Genomic DNA, 24,476 nt, shown 5'->3' on the forward strand with positions numbered 1-24,476 from the left:
CGTATCATCTCTCGAGAGCTACCATTAGGCATATTCTTGACATTTCGAGTGAATTAACTTTCATAATTTTTAATTAAGTGTTACACAATAAACGGGTCGCGAGTCCGGCATTTATTATCACTTTTAATTGAAAATAACAGCTTGGCAGTTACAAATTCGTCTAAATTATTCATATGGGGGTTAGTTTAGCGTCGTTAAGGTCACAAAGCGTATAATTTTTCTCGCCGCCATAAATCAGCTCGAAGAGAAAGTGACCGTCGTTGCTAATTATTCCGACATTTGATGCAATTAATCGTGCAGCAAACGAGGCCGTAAAATATCCAACAAGTGCGTTATTACCGCGAAAGGTCCCGCCATCGAGGAGAACCTTCATATTCATTAAAACGTATACTTAATTAAGAGCACATAAAAGTGTGAGCAAGTATGCGACATTTAAAACGTTTGTTGTGTTTCTCTTGAATTCTTTTTCTCTCTTCCAATGTGAGAGAGTCTTTATTGCCTCTTGCATTCCGGCACTAATGCGGTTTCTCTATCCCAGACATGCATTTAATCAAATAAAGTGTATTTCCCGGTTTTAGCCAACTTCGACGCCTCTATTGTCGCGAAGAATTAAACTCTCGAGCCTCTCTCATGCATATGAAGGACACGAGGCTGCACCAAGCTGATAAATCCGACCGCAATTAAACCGGAGATCAGGGCACGCCTGAAAAACTACGCTATTCACGAAACCACCTAATAGAATTGGGACTGCTTTACATACGCGACGACACAAAAACTATTTTTATTCCAGGGATTTGCACTAATTAAAACTAGCACTATTAATATTGGATTAAAACAAAGCCACAAACTGGGCTCTCACTCATCCAACAGGATTACTGCCTCCCTGACTGCACACAATATGCATCCGAACTTACCGGTTCAGTATTTTGTTTTGTTAAATTCTCAGAAAGTTGTTGTAACAAAACTAAAATAAAACAATTTTTTTGAAGAATCGTTAAATTAGGGCTCTGCGTAGAAAACACTTGTTATTTTTCATCAAAATCGATTGATAAGCAAACAGATGGCTAATTGAATTCTTTCCGAAGCAAACTTTCGTATTGTATTGATGAATGAGCTGTAGTTAATAATTTAGTCGATGGTTTGTCTATTATTCACTGAAACTCGGTAATAACCATTTAAATTTTCAATTACATACATTTATGTACTCACAATCGAATGTGACTTCTGGTTCTATGGAAGTCCATTGTTCACTGTCGTTCTCTAAGAAAATGTGTTTGAATGCAACTATCAATCAACCGGTCTGTTATTCTTGGAAAAAGTAAGAGTAAAGGGTGTTTTTCCCCGGATTTGAATTTCAACGTGATTTTATAAGGCAAGTTGCTTAGTCGTCGAACGCGCATCTAATTGAGTTCAGGTGTACGTCCGTAATTATACCGGTTTCAGCGATTCGATGCCTGTCTAAATGTAAATTAGATGTCCAATAATTACCGTTTCTTTCAGTTCCCTGGCTGTCAAGAGGCTTGCAGATTCCACGCGGAAGCCTCCACGCAAATCCAGCAAACACAACCGGTCATCCACACCAAAGGCGAGGGAGTTATCCAAGTCTCGGGGGCTCTAGCCCGGTGGCCAAGGCCGTCATCAGTCGAACAGAAAACTCCACTAGTCTACGTGGTGATGATCAAGAGCCAAGGGGGCGTCTGGAGACAAATCATCCAAACTCTTGATTTAACCACCCGAGTTCCCCTCAACACGGATAAGAAGGGAGCGATGTTGCGGGTCCTAGTGGTAGACCCTCAAGGTCTGGTCACTATTTATAGCCCCGACGAGGCCAGTTTCCGTGAAAATCGCAAGAAAAAGAAGACGATAAACACAGAAATTAAAGCCACGACGAGCAAGAGTTTGACGACTGATTCGGACGCTCCCTGGACATTGCGCGAGGTCTCCCTGATCCATCAGAAAGTTTTAGTAATCGGGGAGATCGCTTGGGAGCCGAAAGCCAGCCGCGGTGTTTACTTGGTGACTTGGGAAGTGGACGGAGGCGGGCTGAAAGGCAACTTATTCACCGATTCGACTTGCGTCACTTTGTCCCTCTGGCCCGATACGGTCTATCACATCCAAGTCGAACTCGTCTCGAGGATCCCCGGAGTCGAAAATCTTAAATCGGAAATGATGGACTTGGACACGGGACGAGCACAGAAAGTTTCCACCGAGAGTCAGCAAGATTTACCAGAAGATATCGATTATAAGTCGCCCCTCTTGTCCGTTTTAGTGAGTGCGTATCAAGGGGAGAGTACCAAAGCGAAGTGGTACAGCAACGATGCAATGTGGGGGGCGGCTCTCGCTGTGGTGCTCTTCGCGGTACTCTTGGGGGTAGTGTTGTGGAGGTGTAGGAGGAGGTATGGCAATGCGATAGATAATATGATCACGGGGGCTTCCGCCATAAGGAGTCAGAAGCTGGTTGAGGACTTTACCGGGTATACAGGTAATTGTTTTTCTAGTATAGGAAACTAAAAATTGACATCGAGATTCCGCGTTGAAAGAATCTCTCCGCGCCACATGGCAATTAATGTTGATTTCTTGAGGAGGGTTGAACGCGGCTCCGAATCCCCTTGCATGTTCTGTTTGTCTTGACTTTGTTGTCCGTGGGCGATTGGCCTAAATTACTTGTCATGTTGGTTAATAGATCGATAACACCGACGGTGATAATAATTGAAGTGTTGTTTAGAGAAGCTTGGAAAACATGTATCTGCCCACAAAAAGAATCCAAACCATGCATCGTAGCTTTATTGCGCACGTAAATGGATAAAATAAAAGTAATTTTACAACTGTTTGCAGGAAGTAATCAAAAAGTTTGGACGGATGGGTTTTATTCCAATTCAGCGCGAATTAAAACTGAATTTATACAAAAGTCGAGTCCACGAATAACTGTTTTTCGAAACAGACGTAAATTGATTTTTTTACGTGAGGATTTAAATATATTATAGCCATAAAGACAGGACGATGAAACAACTTTGAAACTAATTTGAATATTAATATTGTGAATGGGCAGACTTGTAGAATTTATTCTTTTGAGTTTTTTTCAAGAAAATTTTTGTTTCAGGCTTCCAACCAATAATATCTGTGATGTCGACTGACGAGACCAAATACGGCAAATGTGAGACGCCGGAAGTAACATTTCAAGGTGCCCACACTAGCAATTTTTTAAGTGAATCCGAAAAGACTGCACGACACGAAGTTCAAGTGTGACGGCATAGTTGTGATGCAATCAAAACGACTCGCGCCAAACTGGATGATTAAAAAAGTTCCTAAGTTTATGTGAAAAAATTGAGTGAAAAAGTGTCGCGAGTGAGACAATTTTTAAAATGGTCCTAAGTGTATATGTGTATAAAAACTAGTCTAAATTCGAACATTTTCTTACGCTGATAATGTCGAAGTTTGCTTGAGACTGTCTAAACTGATTTTGTTGCGATGAAGACGAAGCAATTTTTCAATCGATGTAGATTCGAAATGACTGTGTTATTATTTTGTCAATTTTTTATTTATTTTTGACGCTTAGACTTTTGTACATAAATTTACTCCCAGTTTTAGGACGTCCAAAAACCGTGAAAACTGTAAATTGCTGATAATCTTATTGGAAACTCAATAATGTATTTGTCAATATTTGGACAGTAGCTGAGTAGTTATTGTTGGTTAGTTAGCTTCATACATCAGATGTGCTCTTTGTCTCGTATTTTACGACCGGGCATCGTCGTGCTCGAGATTTTTTCCTTCGAATAAATCCTTCCCTGCTTGATTGACCTATTATTCCACACCTAGGAAATTACAATTTTTATGAATATTTTAAACTCGAGCCATCGACGTCCGCATCTAACCGATCATTAAATTAATTTCGTTGTAAATACTTTATTGTATTATAATTATCTATTATATATCATATAAGTTATTTTTCTATTAAACATGGTCTTAGTCAGTTCCATGGCTAAATGTAAATATAATTATTATAATTATTATCAGTGGAACGTTGCGTTTCATTCCAGCACACAAAAAGCCACCCCCACATACATAATTTCACCAAACAATATCAATCTTAATAAGCTGTCAGATGAAACGTTCGAAAACCTCGAAAAACGTGACGTTATCCACTCGGGAAATCTTGTCCTTTAAAAAAAAACTTTCAGTTCAGAAATTGAAATTGTGGAGATCTGCAATCATTACCGTCACCTCGAGCCAACCGAATCGATTGAATGTAATGGAATTGTAAGGCTTAGCCGGGAAATCGAACAAAATATACCCGGCTGTATGGTAGTTGCACGTGCTACAACTGATATATAACCAAACATTGACTTAATTGTTTGTTTATTTGAGCTTTTCATGAGACTCACGATGATGGATTTAAAATACGTGCCGACACTGATCGATGAAAACAGCCAGGAACTGCATGTCTCATCTTTCACTTGCTATGGGCACAGACTGTAACCGACTTCATTAGTGTTTTTAATCTTCAACTCGGTGAATTCAAATTTCCCGCCGGTTTTGCGGCCATCTAATGGCAGTTTTTAAGCGAGTACCAAGGAAAAAACATCTTTCCCATCTTCATTGTACTGTAATAATAACAAGGAGTGTTTTTCTTCAGTTATTATTCCACATCCATCTTAATGTGGCAGTTTGTTTCCCAGAAGTGGAACTAATCATAAATTAAAACAAGAAATCCAATATTGCCAGAGTCGGCCTTAATGGCTTTCGTCGCGATGAAGTTATTATACAGGGTGTTTCGAATTTTGGTTTGATTTCACTAGTTGTGAAATTTTAATGGTTGTTGTATGTGGGCCGCGTCGATTGTATCTTATGCGATTTAATCTTGGTAGTCACAAATCCAGTAAAATAATGAACGATTCAAACGACACCTCTAGATTGAAGCGTTGATAATCGGAAGTTGCGCTTTTACCAAGTAGTGCGCTTTAATCAAAGCGGCCATTGCTGTAATAAATCAAGAGAATTCTATGTTTTAATGGCCTTATTTCCATACGCACACCCATTTAAATTACTCGAAAATAATGACATAACGATAAGATCGCGTCGTGGTTTTTCGTGGTCGCTCGCTGTTTCCGGGGAACTCCCGCGATTAAATCTAAATGAATCCGAGGTGGCAGAGACAACAGATTGTTTATTTGGACAAGGAATGATGGCTTCATTTCATAAAGTACCTAGCAGGCTTTTAACTCGGCCGTATCAGTCATTTCGATCGCATTTTTTCCATGACATATAAAAATATCAAAGTCTCTCGCCAAATTAAGACTTGTTTGTTTTCACCCCATTTAGATTGGGTGTTGTGATTGGCGACATTTTTGACTTGAATTATTCATAACGGCCGAATTTGGCGTTATGTTAATCGCTAAAGTCGGGTGTAAAGTGCATCGAAGACTGCTCAAAGTTTGTTCACGTATGGAGTTATATCGAGTTACTCTGACTGAACTGACGAGGGGTGTCTCGCATCTGGCGCGAGATAATCCCCAGAGATGAATCCCAATCCCAAGACCGGTCATGACGTCATTTGCCCTCTACGGCACTCGGGGGAATGCTAACTTGTGATGCACCACGAGAAACCGCTGGATTATTAACAATTATTGCGGCTCCTGACAGAAACGTGACGAAAAACGAGGGGACACGGTACAGTTTTACAAAAAAAAAACTGTTCTCACGTCCAGTCAAATCAAATTCGAAATTGAATCTCGAATAAAAATTTTATCGCGTAATGAAACGGTGACACTTTCAAGATTCGTCGTGTTAAAATTTATCCATTTAAAGGAATCCGAGGTGGTCGGAGATTAACGGCCTCTCCATAACTGACGTGCCATTATAAAGTTAATTGATGGAATAAATTAGGAGGGACATAAAAAACGCATTTAAAGCGAAATATTTGGCTTTGTCATTTTGTTTCGGTTCGATTGTTGTTTACCAGAAGCCGTTTTCGTTTGAAGGAAAAACAAAAGGAAAAGGTTATCACCTGACCACGTGTATAATACGTTTCGAAGTCTTGTTTGGTCTCTTAATTGCGTTGTTTATTTATTACTTTGGCAGCTCCATATTTTTCACGGGGACTTCCGAATAATTTATTATACACTTTAAAAAATTGATATTGTACGACAGTGAAATATCGCGGGCCGTTAATGTCGGACAACGAGGTTTAATAGATTGTGCGGCGACACCCATTCCGTCTAATTAAGCTTCAATGACAGTTTATATTATACCAGTCCGGTCCTGGTCGGGATGCAATTAGTTCAGTGGCTAGAAATGCGCCGGCGATGGTCATCGATGATAAGCTTTATTTTTTTCGATTTTTTTTTGCGTAATTGCCACAATATGGCGTCGCGTAATTGATTTGGCTAATTAAATACATTAGTTGAGAAGTCTCGGATTTAATCATCGGGGAAGATCATGTGGGCAAAAACGAGGATCGATGACGAAGTGGTTCGGTTATCGACATTGTCAATCTCGGGCCAATTAAATCTATGACAAGTTTGAAACATTGTGTAATAATACTTTTACATCTCATAATTGATTGAAAGGGACGCCGCTGGTTGGGATCATTTGAATTATGAATTTTCGAAATCAATAGGATACCAATAAGAAATTTCATTAATTTCTTGAATAAATAATCTCGTTCATTATAAATTTAAATCGGGATTAACGTTCGGTAGAACAACAAATGGAATTCCTCTGGGGGCCTTAGACGATTCTTTTACTTTGGTCTTTTTCGGGTTTTTCCTCTCTCGGACGAAAGATGTTTTACATTAGAATTCACTTAAAATTCTAACTTAATCACTTTTTAATTTGATTCTTTGTCATCTTTTCGAGGACTTAATGGCGAAACTTGACTACTGGACGCTTCCTGTTTTACGGTTTATCGGTCTCGGAGAAGTTTAATCGCTTTTAATTACCACCAGGGCCAGTGGCGTAACTTTTCCTCGAAAACACGAAAACTTAATAAGTTGTAACGTGTGAAACGTTGTATTTTATCGAAGAAGAACAACTTTGGGGGTGTCGGGACTAAACTAGGTCGGATTAATGAAATTTACACATGCTATGCCTATAAACTTGTTGAATGATTTTAATCCAAGAAAGTTTGCGGTGTAATATCGCTATAAAATTTATCTTGTGTTTTGGCAGTCTGCTACTAACATTCAAGGTAAATTCGGATAATCTGACGAAAGCAAAATAACTTTCAGAATTATAAATAATAGAACGTTGAGAGTTACAGTTATATATGTAATTAAAGCTTTTGTTATATGTTTCTCTGTTCTTATTGGTTTGTCTAAACTAGACCGGCGTTTCGAGTTTTCCAAGCTATTATGCGAGTTTCGCAAGGAAAATCAATTGTAAGTCGACGTAATGTGTGTTTTGTGTAAATATTTCAATGATCGCTAATTAAAAAAGTAACAAAGACCGGTCTTGGGTGTATCGGCGATTTTTCCGGAATAAAAGCAACCGACGGGAACATTACTTCCATTCGGAAGGACCTGAATTATAGCACTATCCAAATAATCCGGATGAATTTCGAGTCGGGTGAATTGGATGTACTGTCCATTGCGGTCGAGGACTTCAATCAGGATAGGATTCCGACTAAGGGAAAAAATGGAAGTCGTTTAGGCAGATTTAGTAGGTGGTTTCATCGAAAAGACCTGAGTTAATGATGATACAGATATAGCCATCCCAGAGGAGAAGTCCTTTTCATTTTATTTCCGACAGTAATTGACTTTTTGTGTTTGCTGTTGCGAGTTTGCCTAAATAAAAAATTGTTGTCTCGCGTAAGGTGCTCGTGAAATTGGAAATATTTTCCCTGTATAAAAGCCAATGAACCGAAGTATATGTAGAAGGTTTCGCGGCAGCTTTTTTATATTGCTTATCATCAATTTGAGTTGCTTTTCTCATTTCATTTAATACAAAAGCCATAAATTTCGAAACAGGGATGCTATGCAATTTGTATGGTTTAGTAGAGTTTGCGTTCTTTGTCGTGTGCGAGGGAGGGACCGAAGACAAAAAGACTAAAGGTCCGATATTTGGCGAAAAAAGGATGTACTCGTGCTATTATGTAAAATCAACATAACGTGCGAAAACATAACTGAACGACAGATGTTTGAGAAATAACATCCTGCCGAGTGTAGCGCTGCTGGCAACGCGGGGCATTTTCGAAATAAATTACAATTTCGGTATCCGCTTACATTACGACGGCCATATCAATTTCGATATTTGCCAGAGAGCGGTTTTTATTTTGCTTTAACTAGCGTTCCGTCAAAATTTATATGCAATAATGCATTTGAAACACGAAATTCTGGGATTTTATGGATTCGGTTTCGGTTCCTAATAAAATTTTAAAGAAATTGTATAGTGAAAAACTAGGCGGCAAACCTTGGAAATGAAATATAGCGCGGAATAATGAGCTCCATGAGCGAAGGGTGCGAAATACACTAAGATACAAGTTAATTGAGAATCGTAAACCTTCCAGCAACACAATTACGTTCTTTCGAGCAATTTCGAGAAAGTTACCCTCGCGTATCCATGATGGATGTCCGCTTCTGTTCGTTGTAGCGATAAATTTATGAGGCTGCCGTCGTGCACCATCCTCCTAGGTGGAGTGTGGTGCAGCCTGCGGCCAAGAAAGCAATTATAAAACGTGGATGGGACGCGTTTAAGCGAGTGTTCACCGCTCGCTGGATGAGCAAATACATCAGAAGGATCAAAAGATGTTGCGAGCACAAAGGGGTCCTTATTCAAACGCGAAACCCGATTTCGGTTATCTGCGCCAGCCATTCCTGCCTCCTTGTACGATTTCGGGCGGGGGAGCAAACGCGATACAAAACACAAACTCTGTGTGCTCTCTCCGGCTTTAGTCGAAACTGTTCATCCTCATCAAAAAATCAACACCAGCTAAATTAATTACCGCAGATCCATTCGCGATTAATTAATCCACAGACGAAATTTTATTATATTCGGGAGGGAAAACGAGTTTTAATCCGATGACTGGTGCGTTATTTATACGCTTTTCAAAATATACATTTTGTTATCATGACATTTTTAAATATTGAACGATTTCAGTGTAAATAATTTCTATTCAATTTGTAACCAGAATGAGTTCCAGTAATTAAACACTACCAAATCGACCAATGAATGTTTTATTTTACTAGTCATCAAATAATTCACAAATTAATATTTTTCCAATCATCATTTCAACTACTGTCAAACTCATTAATCGACTTTGATCAAGCCTTCGCCTCATATCGCCTCGGTTGTAAACCCTTAATGTCCCCATAAAAACTCTAATTAATTTTAATTAGAGATCGTTTCTCATCGAACCGTCTGGCAGGTGGTTGCACCGGCGAATTTTCTCCCAAGTCAATAATTCTCTCATTTCCTCCTCTGTTTTGACACGGACGTTCTCCGTTTGGTCAAAACGTCCCTCAGCAGCAGGTCCGGTGACATATTTTATAATTTTCTGTCGTCTCTCTTCATTAACAGACGTATCCACACACATGTGTGTGTGGCTTTCGCAATGTCCGTTGTAAATTCGGGATAACAGGGCGGAAATGAAGAGGCAGAACGGGGCGGCTGCACTAATGACCAGGGGTGGCTCCCGACAACAAGCAATTAGTGTTTTTTGTTGTGTGCCGACGGAATATTTCGGCACGCACGAAAGCCGGTCCTGATTGTGGGATTTAACCGCAAACAAAGACACGAAAAATCAAATCCGAAATAATTGAGATCGGGGGGGTCGGAGACGAATTCTTCGTGATAATGGTAGAAAAATCTACGCCATCCCCTTCAACGAAAAAGTCATATAAATTTCAGCACTCCTGATTGTTATTTATGTTATTTCCTGAAAGAGAAAGGATGTTTCTTGCAGCGTCAGCAGGGTATTAAGTGCATCTGGAAGGTCATCCAGGAAACTGGAGTCGTAAGGTCATCCGAAATTCTATTTATAAAGTGAAATGTCGCAGATGTTGGGGATTTTTTCAGGGGGTTTTGTACGTTTTGGTATGAACACAACATAATTAACATTTCAAGGGTGGCAGCTCTTCTTACGTATTCAGTTTGAGATGCGGCAGGTACGCACGCCGGCTTAATGACGTTTCACATAAATTATAATCAAGTGAAGATGATGCTTTGAATTAGAAAGTGCTGACTAAAACAGTTGCTGCTACTGCTTCTTCTTCTTCTGTGAAACTTTAGCGACCCTCTCAAAGTATTAAGCAAAGTTTAAATAGTTGTTGAGCAGTTTAAGTTTATAGTGCGAGAGGGTGTTTTATGGAGGCAATAGAATTGAATATTGGTTGATTTCTGTTAGTTAAGATGGAACATAACTAAATGGGTTTTATTAAAACATGTTGTTGGCGAGTCCTTGAAGGATTTTATTATTATAAACACATTAAATTGTAATTTAAATTTTGTTGTGGTTGGTTAATGGACGTAGTTTAAAATCGTTTAGGATAGATTTTAGAAATTACGTTTGATGTTTAATATCACGGATGTTAAGCAAACGTTCATAATGCTTGCTTAAATTGTATGTTGTTAGATACATAATTTATAAAGACTGCATTTCCAAGGGAAATTAAATCGAGCTAAATTATTTTACGGAACATCTACAATAAATCCCAATTATTTCTTGTTTAAATAAGTATATAATAACACGTTTCGTTACTATTTATTATAATAATAGTTTTAACGAAATTCAGATCTTTTATACGTTTTAATTAAATCGTAGTGTATATCATTTTCTGCTCTTCCTCTATAACCGGCTGCAAAGTTTCGATACTATCATTACATTGTGATTAGTATTCAAACATCAACAAACCGAGTTATACAATATTCATGTCGGTTTTCAAGTATTTTGACCTTTTCTCTTCTTCGTCTTTTCTACAGATTTTAGAGCTTTAATCCTATCACCTGTCATTCTAATTTATTAATTCCCTTTCTCATTATCATGTTTTTTTCTCTCGAATCTATAATTCTACGTCACCAAGACAATTATTCTTCCGACACGAGATTTGTCAAATCACAACCGTGAGACACTGTAAATGACTGACCATAAAATGAGAGTTTTTTGACAAAAAGTCCACGTTTGATACGATCGAAAATTTGTATGCAAAAGCAACAAACCTAATCGTTTTCGAACAATATTCATTAGGAATTCTTGTCGTTTTTTCAAGTAGTAGAGCACACCTCTTTCTACCTGCATGAATTTGAACGTCCCGTGGCCCATTAGCATTACCAGTTTCGTTTGATTTTCGTCGTTGGCCTTTGTTTTCGTATAGGAGCAAGAGGAAGGAAGAAGGATTACGTGGCGTAACTCCGGCTCTATTTTAGATTATCCGTTGATGCATCTGACTGAAGATGTGCCCGGAATAACAACGCGGCAGATTATTTTATGAAACAAGGAGTTTCTTTTGTACACATGCAAAGAGTAGAAGACGGCGGGCGAGCGGCGGCAGTAGCGGAGGCGGCGGCGGGTTTCTCCTTTGTGCCGGCGTTGTTCGAGGAGCTTTTTATTAGCTGTTTTGAGGAAAATTCCGAATATTTGCGTTATTGAATGCACGCAAGAGATGCCCGTTTAATGTTTTGATAAATTTAACGATATTAGGCTAATAAATTTTTTTTTGCGTGATTGTGATGAAATCCAATATTGCATTAAAGTTTATAGTCCGAGTGCGCGTGTTGGGAATCAAAGAAAACAGGAGCTGTATTCAAACAACCTTCTTAAAGCGATGGCGACCATTTTGTCCCTGTCTTTGCATAAGAATAGCCCCATTCAGATATATCGACGCTAAACATTTGAAGTTTGAATCTCCTTTACACCGAACGCGTATTTGAATATTGAACGGGACACGCCCCTTTGGGAAATAAGAAAGTCTTCCGCGCCGACAAACTTTCCATCAATATAAATAAACAATAAAAAATCGCGCCGGAGGAGGCGATTTTTTAATCAGATCCAGGACTCCCTCTATAACTCACTTGTTAATCACGGATTTGATACGAAATTACAAAGATTCCAGCTAGTCAAACAAACATTAATGCGAGTGGAAAATGATTATTTACAAAGCAGCGGGATTCCGAAACGACTCGAGGGGGCCGGAGGCGGGAGGGAGACTCCTCATGCATTTAGATGAAGTCCCACCGAATATTATAAAATATTATAAACAAGACCAGGTACGGATCGCTGACCATCACATACGTGACTAGACATTAATTTACTTGAAAGAATTCCGAAATTACGCGCCCACTTAACGTGACAAAAGCGATTCGGTTTTCGGTTGACATCGAAACGGACGGACGGTTTGGAAAAGTGATTCTAATTCGATCCTACCGCAAGAGTTTGTTTACCGTTATACGAAAAATTCTTTATTTTTCGACATGTCGCCTTTCAATCGAGATGTGTTTATTACTAAGTCAGATGAGCCGATAGGTAAATTCTCTCATTTAAAAAAAGAAATGAAGAAAAATGACAACGTGTTTCTAAATTAAGATGCATTGCATGAGACAAGGATCTAGCCAGAGGAAGAATATAGACTACAGTTATGATTTATTGCTGCTCGGACTTTCGCTTTTATGTCCTCAAGTTATCTCCAGTAATAAATTATTTTTTAACATAAGTAATCCTGCTAATACTACTTTGATGAGAATTATACAAATATTTACAAATATTACAGTCGTGAACGTGAACTGTTGCAAAATCCAAACTGTAATACCGCTGCGCTAATTAACTTGTAGCTGTCACTAATTAGGAACATCTAATTTATCTGCATTTGATATAATTAATCTTCAGACCGAAAATACACATAAATAAATGAGACGAATTTTAACATAAATGAAAAAAATTGACCGATATCATTAAAACAGGACAATTATCATTCGCGCAAGCTGAACTTTAAATTTTATGTTTCCTACGTGTGATTGGTTACGAGGAAGTTATTATTTAAAACTTAACTATATAGTTGCAATCAAGATGAGAATTAATTGCATAATAACAAAATTATTTTAGATATCTGCCTCGTTATAAAGTCCCCGAAAAAAGCCTCGACAATTTCGTGTTTGCAAAACTGGAGGAGTTGTTTGTAAACACGAACTTTGTAGGTATACTTAGTGGCAATTTGTCATCGAAGTGCTTTTAAAATCCGTCCTGTATGTGTTTCGAAACAGGTAATTGGTTGGAAGGAGTCGATTTTACGGCAGTCCACATCAATTAAAACACACTTCACGCTAATATTTCTCTCATGTAAATAAAAGGTCTTAACGATCTCACGTATGAGCTTGAAAAGCCGCTGCTTTATTATTTACTATTTATACAAGCCGGCCTACGCTCAGTTATGAATAATCATAAGACAATCGTAACTCATGCCGGAATCCAATCAGCAATTAAGTATTTATGTGATGGTGATGACCGAATTACTATCGCCGTGATTGGATCTGGACGCTTCGAATTAACTCAAACCTACACCGGTGGATGTGTATTAACGCACACTTAATACGCTGAATAAATATGGGAATATATTTATACGCGGAAAATAAAAACAAGAGCGGGATATGCAACAGCATGCATTTTAAACGAGGCGTACTCTCGGACATATTGTTTCAGAGCGAATACCGGAGCCAGAGTTAATATTTTACATAACTAGCTGCAGGAATATTAATAACGCCGTTTCTCTGACCGCTTCTCGGAAGACTATGAATTATTTTTTCGAAAGTTGTAAATTTTAACACAGTCTGCTACTTACACCTCTCATGTTTTGTTAAATTACAATTTCAAATGTGTTATTATGATTAATGTTAATTTATTTAAAAAGCCCCTCCTATTGTATTTACATTGGAAACACCTCTCGTTCAACTTTGTGACCTCTGATGGTTACATTTTTGCTTCAATTAGTACACTTTTAGGGAGTCAATTACTTGCTCTCTATACGCCTGACCTGTTCCGAAAGTAATTAATTTTTTCGTTGGAGTTTCTTACTTTTTGCCTTCTCATTTCGGATTCATAGTTTTCCATCAAACGGTGAGCTTGAAAAAAATTACAATTAAAATTTAAAGAGACCCACGCTCGATTGTCTTTGATACGATACGACCACCCATGGTACCAACTTAATACATAATAAACAAATTCAAACACTCTCTCCGTGATTTATCGTTAGCTATTACACGAGTGTTGATGGATTCTAATCCGGAGGAAACACGTGCCAATTTCTTTGTAAATGTAAATGTTGTGAACCGTCAAATGCGGCCATTAGTAAATCCAATAAAAATTCAAGTTTTTAAAGGTTTCTGTTGACATTAGGTCACTTAGTTAATCCCAGTCGCAGAAGAAGACGGTTTTTAGGTGAATCCGTTTAAAGGTTATGAAAGTGTAATGCACGGCTCTGAAAACGGACTTTGTTTACAGTTCGGCCGAAAGTAAATACTTGATTAATTCGCCTTTAAGATGAGTATCACAGAAATGCTTTAATCGACTAAATTAAACACAAGGGATCAAAGGTTTTGCGTTTATCCTTCAGGTTTATAAATTAATTTAGTAACGTGTTTTTATTACTGAATCGAATTTTCATTCTATAGCACGGATGAATTGTTAAATGGCATAAAAAAGATGCCCGGGAAGTGCCAATCTTTGAAAAATTTCCGTTTAACATCAGCTCGAACACGTCGAGCGCGACTCCGTCATTAATCAAAATTGCTTAAATCACGAAATTCCACGAAACTTGATCATCTCGGATGGTATTTCGTCTGTTTGAGGTCAACCCTTCTCAGGAAGAAAAGCGCATCGAAAAGAAAAAATCATTACTAAACCGCAAAGCGATTAATTCGGAGGCGTCAAGTTATTTGTAAATTTGTTACTTGTCATAGAACCGATGAGTTTGGCATATACCTATACTACCTGTGCAGGTAGTCGTGTCGCAATCGCTGCTTCCAAGAAATCCAACTTGTGAGCATCAGCCTTGAAGCTGGCTTTAACCGATTATAAACTATTGAATTGTGTAATGGTTTGAAACAGAGACTGGAAAACGGATTAGGGATGACGGGAGTTGTTGCAGTAATGGATCTCGTCTTTGTTTTGTGCAACACTTATGTAAAGCTCGCCGGTTTCGACAGCGATGGTCAATAAAGAAACAAGAGAACAAACCGAATTAACCTGTGGCAGGTTGGTCTGTGAAGAGAGTCTTTGTAAATTTAAATGTAGAAAAAGCATCGACAATGGAACGACTTGATCTCAATTGACCTCACCTGGTTCTAGTCTCGGAGAGCTTTAGAATCTTGATAGGAACGTTTTGAATAAAAGCGATCGGAAAGGCATTCGTTGGCTGACGACACCGGCGTGTTAATTATGCCCACTAACTATGTAGTATATGAGCGTCGATAAAAGACTGTGGGCGATTCGAATCCTCTCTCTAATCGGCGTGATCTGGCAAATTGGTCGAGTCGTTGTTTTAAAAAAATATTTTATTGGTCAAGGAATTTCGCTTAGATGGCATTTCGAGCTAATAAATGGGAGACGAGGCATTGTTTGAGCCGGCGGGGCGCATAAGTCTTCGTTTATACACATTTCGGTATCAAAATAAGAGCAACAAACCGTTTTAAGTGATATATAGGGCTCTAAGTAATTGAAATAAATTGTAACTTTTTCGTCCATTTCCGCCAAAAGTTTTTTCTCTAGTATAGAGTGAAAGTTGATGTTTATTTATAAGTTAGTGCGGGTAAACGGAAAAGGTTTTGTTTTCTTCCCAAAAATCAATTAAAGTTGTAATATATTAAAGGTTATTATAATTCCTGGATGATGCTCGACCGGTCCGTGGGCAAGGCAATAAATAACTTTTATTACGTTTAAATGACATTTGATACAAAATATTTCGGAATTATATTTACATAATTAAAAAATTATTATTTATAAGGCTCGCGGTGCCCTTAATACCGCACTACCTCCAGACAAATTAATTAAAACCGGCCTTCTTTTTCCTCTCCTAATACCCATTTTCCTTTGGTAAATTTATGCAAATGTCGCACCGGTGGTCTCCCGAATCACAGGTGAATCCCCCGTTGTAAACACGTGTAATTTTCTCGTGACGCCCACGTCGGGGTGCGTCTTTTTTTGTATGCAAATACGAAACGAAAACAAGAATGAATTAAGGGAGTTGTTAAACTTATACCATCAATGGGCCGAAATACGTGACTCGATAAAAATATCACAATGCCCTCGGACGCATGTAACCGCTGCACCTACCAACAAACCCATAAAAGAGTTGAGTATTGTTTATTAATGTGTCATCATCGCAACATGTGTATTCACAGATGTGATTATATCGCGGTTTTTCTTGTTCTTTTCTGGTGCATTGTTATTGTTTTATGACTTTCAGTGGGGGTAATTGTGCCTCTTTTGCAATTCCAAAGTGGGATTCGGTCGTATAATGAATAATTAATGGTAGAGTGATTGCTGGGTCTCGCCACCTTGACGTGAGACGCGTGACGACCCATTCTTTTAAAGAGGAGGGCCACCCGACTTTGGCCCAGACTTGAGTCTCATTGAATTTTCTTGGTCTCGTTTTTTTTTGCGATAATTATTCCGCTTTGATATCTTTATGCTCGAATCTGGTATCACAGAGGAAATTAGTTCTCGACTAAACTCAAACATCCTGCATCCAAGTGTCTAACTAGAGCAATTCTCATCCGAGATCAAGTTTTGTTGTGGTTTACGTTTATGCTCTTGTGCGGTTTTTGGAATTCGCGGACAAATCTAATTTCTCTTGCTCTTGGAACATCTCCAAGCCTTACTAGGATTTACGTGAATTATTGGCCAGCTCTCCGATTATTATATGCAATAAAATAGATGCACGTACACATGTATCTGATGCTCATTAAAATGCATTTTAATTATTCAAACACAGAGTACGTGCTCTGATAATTAAAATTCGGTGTTGCGCACAATATTTTTAAATTCGGGTGTTTATAAATATTTTTTATGGGATTTAGGGTGAGAGAGTGCCATTAGTTAGTGTCAGAGGCAACGTGGGGACACATGGTGTTATACAAGTTCTGGTCCGTATGTTCGACCACACCTCTCTCGTATTGTTCTGAAAATCACCTGAAAGATCACACGTGATTTTTCCTGTTTTCCTCACATTCGTTGCCTTCATGATTTATTCATGGGTGAAGAAGAACGTCGTGCGGGTCGGTTGCAATTAATTTTTTCCATTTCTTAATTGAAAAATTCTTTGCGAGACTTGATGATGTAATCAGAAACATCGACGAAAATTTAAATAATTAAAATCCTCGAGTTTCTTAATTTGATAAAGGGGCGGGACGGAGCGACAGCCAAACAAACCGAAAACATTCATCACATGATTTATGTTACGAGAAGTGATCTTTTGACTATAAATAGTTCGAGAGAGAAGGGTACGTTCCTTGATGGGCTTTCGAGATTAGACGTAAATCAAAAAAGTAGAGATGAAATCGAATTTTTCGAGCAGTTGCCTCTCTTTTTTGCTTAACTTGTGTTTCTATTTTAAATTTTTGGTAGGGAATTACGCGCGGTACTGTGCTTGATTTATTTGCGTGTTTGTCCCGTTTTTACAGTTATATGTTATTTCTTTGGACAGCAAATTTCCTAAGGTGATTTACATAAGTCCGTGCTAAATTTATTACGGAAGCTCTTGAGAAAATCAAGGAAAAAAATAAGGAGAGTGAAATTTATATTTCACACGTCTATTCGATTTCGAATGGAGTCAGATCCGGTGATCGCGAAGGTCTTTGTGTCTTAGAGTCGCTGACACATTTAGAATTCGTAAAGGAAACAATTCTTCAATTGAACGAAAGACCTACTTCTTGACACTTTGTTATTTCGTCTTAGGTGGGTCTGCCGACACATGTAAGACGACGAAAACAATTATTTATTAGCTGAATTACGAGCTCGAAGTGTGTGTTTCGTTTCATTTTTTTAATCGATGAACTTTGACTCGTCGATAGTTGTTTTCAATACACAGAAGACGTGCGATTATCGTTCCACAATAGGAAAGAATTTGCTGATTCAACAAGTGCAACAATAGCTGAAAAACCGGAAATATCTTATTTAACTCGAAACCTGGTTAGCGTGATGACTTGGATTAATCTAACAGACAATTAAGAAAAAATGAACGCTGTCACAACACAACGGGGGTAGTATACGAGAGTGTTTTTCATCCAACCCTTTGATCCATGACGAAGAGTACATCATTTGTAATTGTTCCCCTTGCGGTGCATTAATTTTGACAAGGATAGTTAATTCACGTTGAAAAGAACAGCGGGACGTTAACCCTCGGAAAAAATTCACTATATATCGAACAAAATTTAACATAATACGGGTCAAATGCGTTTGTTTCAATTGTTTTTGTTTCTAAATAAGGTACAGACGAGTGATGAATGAATGCATAAGGGTCATTTGTAAACTGTAGACACGGTACCTCCCAAAATGTGGGGTGTAATGTATTCCACTCGAAAATTATAAATTATTTTAACCATGTGTGTGTGTATGTCTAAAGAACTGATAATGATGCGGCACAATAGTTTACGAACGTCCCACACTCCTTATAAATTCATGACGAACAAAAGAACGACTGTCACGTACAAAGGGCCATCGAAAGAAGCGCACGAAGCGACGATTGGTCCCCTACGTCTATACTAAATACATCCCTCAGTAAATGCATCGCGAATTCTCTGCTAAATTGAAGGATAATAGAGGTGATTGAATAATATTCGATTCGAGGGCGACTCGGAGCACAATTTACGTTTTTTGCCACTCGAAATGCTTCTCCAAAATTGTTGTATTTATTTGTGTGTGTTATGGTGAAAATAAAGTTTTCTAAGGGTGTGAACTTGCAATTGCATGCGTCTTGAAGGCGTCACTTGGCTTTATTTTCGAGATTTCAATCTCTGAGTGCCTAACATTCGGTTATTATTTTTCTAAAGGTTCAATTTCATCACGCTTGGTTCGTGGGCGCCGTTGTTCTTGGACATCTAGGTCTAAATGTGTGCGAGTCGTTGGTTGTGTCCGTCCCATTTTTCACGACTGAATTAAAATATTACTTTACACGATGGTTGTGTTTGCTCTTGGATGTTCCATGTCGTGGACGTGTTGTGGGAATTGCCAGTTTCGATTCTCCGAATCACACAACCAGTACAGGTGCTTTGTTATTTTCAACTAATATTGAAATCAAGGGCGAAGCTCGTAAAGAATACTTTTCTAAAAATTATGTTTGAGTTTCCGCAAAAGAAACAATTTCTCAGTTAATGAATTAAATCGGAATGGAGATTCAGCTGAGATGAGATTCTTTTGTGAAAGGAGAGCGAATAAACAAAATTCAAAGTTTTGCCAAAGTTCCGGTACGTTGTACGTACCCCGGAAGAATATCCGCGAGGCAGACAATGAGAAATTTTACTAAGTTTCTGATAAGCTTCTTGGAATTTATGAAATTCGCAGCTTCAAAGCTAAATCACGCACAACCAAGAGCGAAATCTCACCGAGGAATGTTTAAACTTTGGCTTATAGACGGCAGCATTTGACCCGTTGCGAAACGTTTTTAATTATTCATGCGCCATTATTTTATAATTCGTTCTTCTTCAGGGATGTTGCTTGTTTGCTTCCCAGACCCCGGGGATTGTGTTCATTAGAAGACTTGATTGGGGTTGCATTATTTACAAAGTGCCAATAACAGTGCTTTAATATTGTGAAGATTTTTTTAAATTAAAGATTCACTTAATTGTAACGGTTCCAATTTTTGCACCTGTCTGTTATAATAACGCAAGTTTAGAATCTGCGTGGTCATCGAATACTCTTGTTCTTTTTACTCGACGTAATTCTCTTAATTCACCTTAATAAATCGCAGAAAAAAGCCTGGGGTATCGCACCAAGAAAAACTCGCTTTTAACAAATGGTTATAATTTCCTATGCGAGTTTCCGGGGCACGAACTGCGAGACTTTGAAAAAGTGTACAAGTGACGTCGCTGATATTTAGTTCTCAAACTTCATTTTTTACTTATTTAGACAAGAAAACGACTTGGATATTACACGTACAAGAAACACTATAGCCCATTATTCCATTCCGTTATTGTCTGAGAAAGTTACTTCATCATCTTGGGAGTTACCTTACTTAAAAACAAATTACATTAACAACGGAGCAAGTCAGGACAAAGAGTTTTATGTAATTACCTTTTCGAGATTATTTATTTATTCGCATCATATTTACATTTTGTGAAACTTTTAATTTATAAATAAAAAATATAAGTACAGTAGCGTGCGTTTAATGAGTCCAAATTAATATCACGCGATGCAAAGTTGTCATAAACGGTGTCAAGAGGTGTTGGTATTATCTTACGCTCATGTTAATATCAGATAAGTAAAAATCCTGCCCGTATTATCATAAAAGCGGCCAAAAAAACTCCCTTCTGTAATGTAATGAAAGCGAAAAGTTTGGTTAACCGGCAAAACGGCGACTTTAGGGTGACGGCTTTGTTATTAGTCGGGGTGGTGTCATGAAACTATCCCCAAACATTTTCCCACCAGTCGTACATTTATGGGGATTGTTTATGGATTTTGTTGGTCATTATATCAGACTAGTAAGTGGTGTATATTGGGATCGAGAGGGGGTTGGTGGCGTCGGCGTCACGGTGGGGTGATTTTTTCCTGAGAATTTGAAGAAGTCTGGTCTTTTTGTAACAATAGCAACAATTAGTGTATGTAATTCTTTAATGGTGGTAATCTTGGAGGTAATTGCCTTGAACTAATGAGCGGTTATAGGGTCAGTTTGAATTAATTAAACTTGCTCTTGTAGATCGTGTCGTGATTTTTGTCTTTTCTGTTTCGAGAGAACGTGAGGAAATATGGTGTTTGGGTTAAGAACTTTGTACATAAAATCCCATATATAAGGATCGAAAGAACGGGAATGGGATCAGAAAACAGTTGAGTACGGAAATCACGAACGTTTGTTTGTTATTCAGTGACCAGAAGCCGGTGAAATAATATGACGCAAATCTCACCACAACTGTTTTTATGGCTTATTGTTATTCCTCTTATAATACAGTTATAGAAATGGGAACGAAGCTACAACTTTGTATAATCGATAAAAGAAACAAGGTGAAGAAGACAACATTCAACAACTCCTCACATTTAGACAATACCGAGAATAACTGTTATTACTCGGAACCCCTTTTTTCGATTAATTATTCACCGTGAACTTAAATTTTTATTGTCGAAATTAGTTCTGAGTCAGTAGTGACGTGTCCCACATTTTTCTATCGAATCGACGTTTCAGTATTAGAGAAAAAAAGTAGTCCGCGAGACGAAAAGGCATAAATCGCAATCAAGCCAAGCGCTGAACACAAGTCATAGCACATGCCTGTCCGACCACCGAGGTCAAAACTTCCAACAACAATAAGTGTGGGTCGGATTTATTGCAGGTTCGGGTGATCCCAGATAGGTCTGAACACGCCGCCACTGTTACACCTTCTGATTTCGCTACTAATTAGAAATTTACACTAATTATACCAAGAGGAGATGATTTTTTGTGTCAGCACAAAAATTCCGGGAAGATTTATCAATAAATTCGTTCGGAATGAAATCGGAATATAAATTTATTATTTATATTTATGGCCGGACCGAAAACGAGTATTTTCATTCATCATTCGTATTCATCAGAAAAAAGAAATGATGAAACTCATTGATTTGCCAAAAGAACACGACGCGAGACACTCGAAATAGAACCGAGCGAATTTTTATTCGAATAATGTAATTCGTTTCCCATCTGCGAATTATTAACAAAGTAATTTGTCAAAAATCCTATCAACAGCTTCATGCAATGCAATTTACAACTACAATAAATAGGTTAGAGCGTGATAGATGACCGTTAACACTACCGAATGGATCTAATCACGTAAATGGCTTAATAATTCTGTCAAGTGCGTTGTTTTTTTCAAATTGTCCTACTATTTTTTTTTAATATAATGTCGGAGTTTATTTCTTTTTAATGGCTGGTAGTTTTGTCGATCGATTATAATCACGTAATTTCTGTCAAAATAATGACCTTTGTGCCAAACGTGGCCTCAGATCAATAGGACACGTCTTCAGAAGGGAGGTAAATAATCCGTTTTTGTGAATGTGCGTGTGTGAATGTCTGTAGGCTATATTGATCCAATACGTGAGACTTTTTCATTATTTATTAATTGTGTGCCTTGTTTTTTAACACACCCTATAACACACGTGTCTAAATGAACTTAACACGTCATAAATAGGAGGGAAAATAATAATATTTACAGTTAGTTTTATTAGTTGTAAGTAGCTTTGATTACATCAGAAATTTTTTCGGCTATCATAATGGTGGGTGCATTTAGATGTCCGGACACTGTGGAAGGCATAACTCCAGCATCTACAACTCTTAATTTTTCAATTCCATATACCCTTAGTTGGTTGTCTACGACCGCAGTGGTACTATTTGGACCCATGGCTGTTGTTCCACATGGATGGTACATAGTCATACTCATGTGACGAATAGCACAGTTCCAGAAACTTTTCGAATATTTTTCATATTCTTGACAAATCGGAATGTCAATGAGTGTAGCATTAATATCTTGAAATGCTTGTGCTTTTGTCAGTTTTATAACAAAATTGATACCTTCTATAAGAGTGTCGACGTCTTCTTGTTTCTCAAATAAGTTGAGATCAATTTCGGGAAAATCAATCGGGTCTTTGGATTTTAGTCGAATTTCTCCTTTGGATTTTTGATGAAGCAAAACGACGAAGATGTTAAAATCGGTGGTTGAGTTTATTTTAGCCAAATATGTGTTTTCCAGTTCTTGATTGAAATTAAACATGTCAAAGGCTGATGGGGTACCAGTTTGGGGCATAAAGATATATTCAATTGATGGAATATTGTCTGGACCTGCCATAAAAGCCACAGCTTCTACGGCAGTCGATAGTGGACCTTTACCTTTCAAAAAACTTTTTATTTGTTCGTTTAAACTTTCAGCAAACACTGTATAATTTGTTCGGAAAGCTAAACCTGGAAACATTGGATGTTCTAACAAATTTTTTCCAACTGGTAAATCTGCAATTAAATCGATTCCTATTCCTTCCAAGTGTTCTTTAGGACCGATTCCTGATAACATTAATAACTGTGGCGAATTTATCGCTCCTGCTGAAACTATGACTTCTAAATTAGCGTTTGCTCTGAATTTTTGATCATCTTTGATAAACACAACACCTTCGGCAGTTTTATATTTTTTGTCGATAATAATTTCAGTTACTAATGTTTTGGTGATAACATTTAGATTACGTCTTTCTCGAGCATAACTTAGGAAAGCAGTTCCGGTACTTTGTCTCTTTCCACGTTTTATGTTTGTTTGCGACTTGGATGCTCCGATTTGACGATAGCCGTTATAATCTAGTGCTTCTAAACCTAGTTCTTTATTCGCTTGTAAAAAGTTTGAAAATAATTCGGATGGAGGTAAAGAGTATTGAATGTTCCAAAGACCTCCTTTTCCATGAAAACCTGGATCACCATCAACTTGAGAATTTTCCGACTTTAGAAAATAGGGAAGAACTTCCTTGTATGACCATCCAGGGTTTCCTAGTCGATCCCATTTGTTGTAATCTTCGGGATTACCTCTCACATACGCTATTGCGTTTATTGTGCTACTACCACCGATTGCTTTGCCACGAGGCTCCAGACACTGTCTATTTTTCATTCCTTAAAAAATAAATAAAATACTTATATTATTATAAAGTATTATAAATATGCTTTGACATTAATTACCAAGACAACAATTTTTCTGAGGTGTGGTAAGATAACCCCAATTAATATTGCTCATTTGCAAGTTGACCCACATTGATGGAATTGTGCTAAAATCATTTTCATCTCCTCCTGCTTCTAAAAGCAGAATTTTAAAATTTTCATTTTCCGAAAGTCTGGTTGCAAGAACGCTACCAGCAGAACCAGCACCAATTATGATAAAATCATAACCACCAAAATCTAAAATGTCGATTAAGTGGGGATAGAAATATTTAAAATTTTTACCTTTGATTTCTGTTGCTTGTGACCCATTTATAAATTCGGCGTTATTTTTTGGTAACTTGTAATTTTCAACTTTTGCTACATTTTCGTTTATTACTTTTTTATAGAAATCTACAGCCGGGTCACTGTTGATAATTTTTGGCAATATTACAAGTAACACACTTAATGTGGCCCACATTTTTACTAAAGGTGTGCATAAAAAGCGACTTCTTAAAACTTCTTTGTGTCTTATCATTTTCAATTTGTTTATGTATTCGGTATATTTGAAGTCGGCTTACAACAATAAAAAGAATTTAAAAAATTAAACAATTGTTGCGACTGTAGAATTCTTTATTTACTAAGTATTTAGTCACTGTTAATAATTTTTCGCAGTATTACCAACAACACACTTAATGCGGCCCACATTTTTAT

At 37.7% G+C, this 24,476-nt stretch overlaps 2 protein-coding genes across 3 annotated transcripts in view; one reads left to right on the forward strand and one right to left on the reverse strand.

The window, feature by feature from the left end:
* LOC123005591 overlaps positions 1–4,019 on the forward strand; it is a 28,964-nt gene extending 24,945 nt beyond the window's left edge. The window contains exons 4-5 of the mRNA XM_044399402.1: positions 1,501–2,482; positions 3,101–4,019. Of these exons, the coding sequence (XP_044255337.1) occupies positions 1,501–2,482; positions 3,101–3,246 (1,128 nt within the window). The 3' untranslated portion in view covers positions 3,247–4,019. The remainder of the gene's footprint in view (positions 1–1,500; positions 2,483–3,100) is intronic.
* Positions 4,020–22,275: 18,256 nt separating this feature from the next.
* Positions 22,276–24,458, reverse strand: LOC123005188 (glucose dehydrogenase [FAD, quinone]-like). 2 transcript variants are annotated; one of them, XM_044398842.1, is made up of 4 exons: positions 24,069–24,458; positions 23,979–24,023; positions 23,808–23,921; positions 22,276–23,741 (listed from the first exon to the last, which is right to left on the reverse strand). In XM_044398842.1, exons 1-4 carry the CDS (start codon positions 24,298–24,300, stop codon positions 22,321–22,323), a joined length of 1,812 nt encoding a protein of 603 aa, XP_044254777.1. In that variant the 5' UTR covers positions 24,301–24,458; the 3' UTR covers positions 22,276–22,320. The 2 variants fall into 2 exon arrangements, with proteins under 2 accessions (XP_044254777.1, XP_044254776.1); XM_044398841.1 differs by having other exon boundaries at positions 22,277–23,741; positions 23,808–24,023.
* Positions 24,459–24,476: the final 18 nt, after the last annotated feature.

This window comes from Tribolium madens, unplaced genomic scaffold (assembly GCF_015345945.1).
Source record: "Tribolium madens isolate multiple individuals breed KSU strain unplaced genomic scaffold, Tmad_KSU_1.1 Scaffold_20;HRSCAF=117;Tcas5.2_LG4, whole genome shotgun sequence".
In the NCBI taxonomy this organism is placed as follows: domain Eukaryota; kingdom Metazoa; phylum Arthropoda; class Insecta; order Coleoptera; family Tenebrionidae; genus Tribolium; species Tribolium madens.

What these genes read in the sequence shown, in the direction of transcription:
- LOC123005188 (XM_044398841.1), bottom strand. Translation starts at nt 24,300, where the DNA reads ATGATAAGACACAAAGAAGTTTTAAGAAGTCGCTTTTTATGCACACCT. An exon ending in ACAAGCAACAGAAATCAAAG is followed by an intron (nt 24,024 to 24,068) that starts GTAAAAATTTTA and finishes TCGACATTTTAG; the next exon opens with ATTTTGGTGGTTATGATTTT. An exon ending in TCAGAAAAATTGTTGTCTTG is followed by an intron (nt 23,742 to 23,807) that starts GTAATTAATGTC and finishes TTATTTTTTAAG; the next exon opens with GAATGAAAAATAGACAGTGT.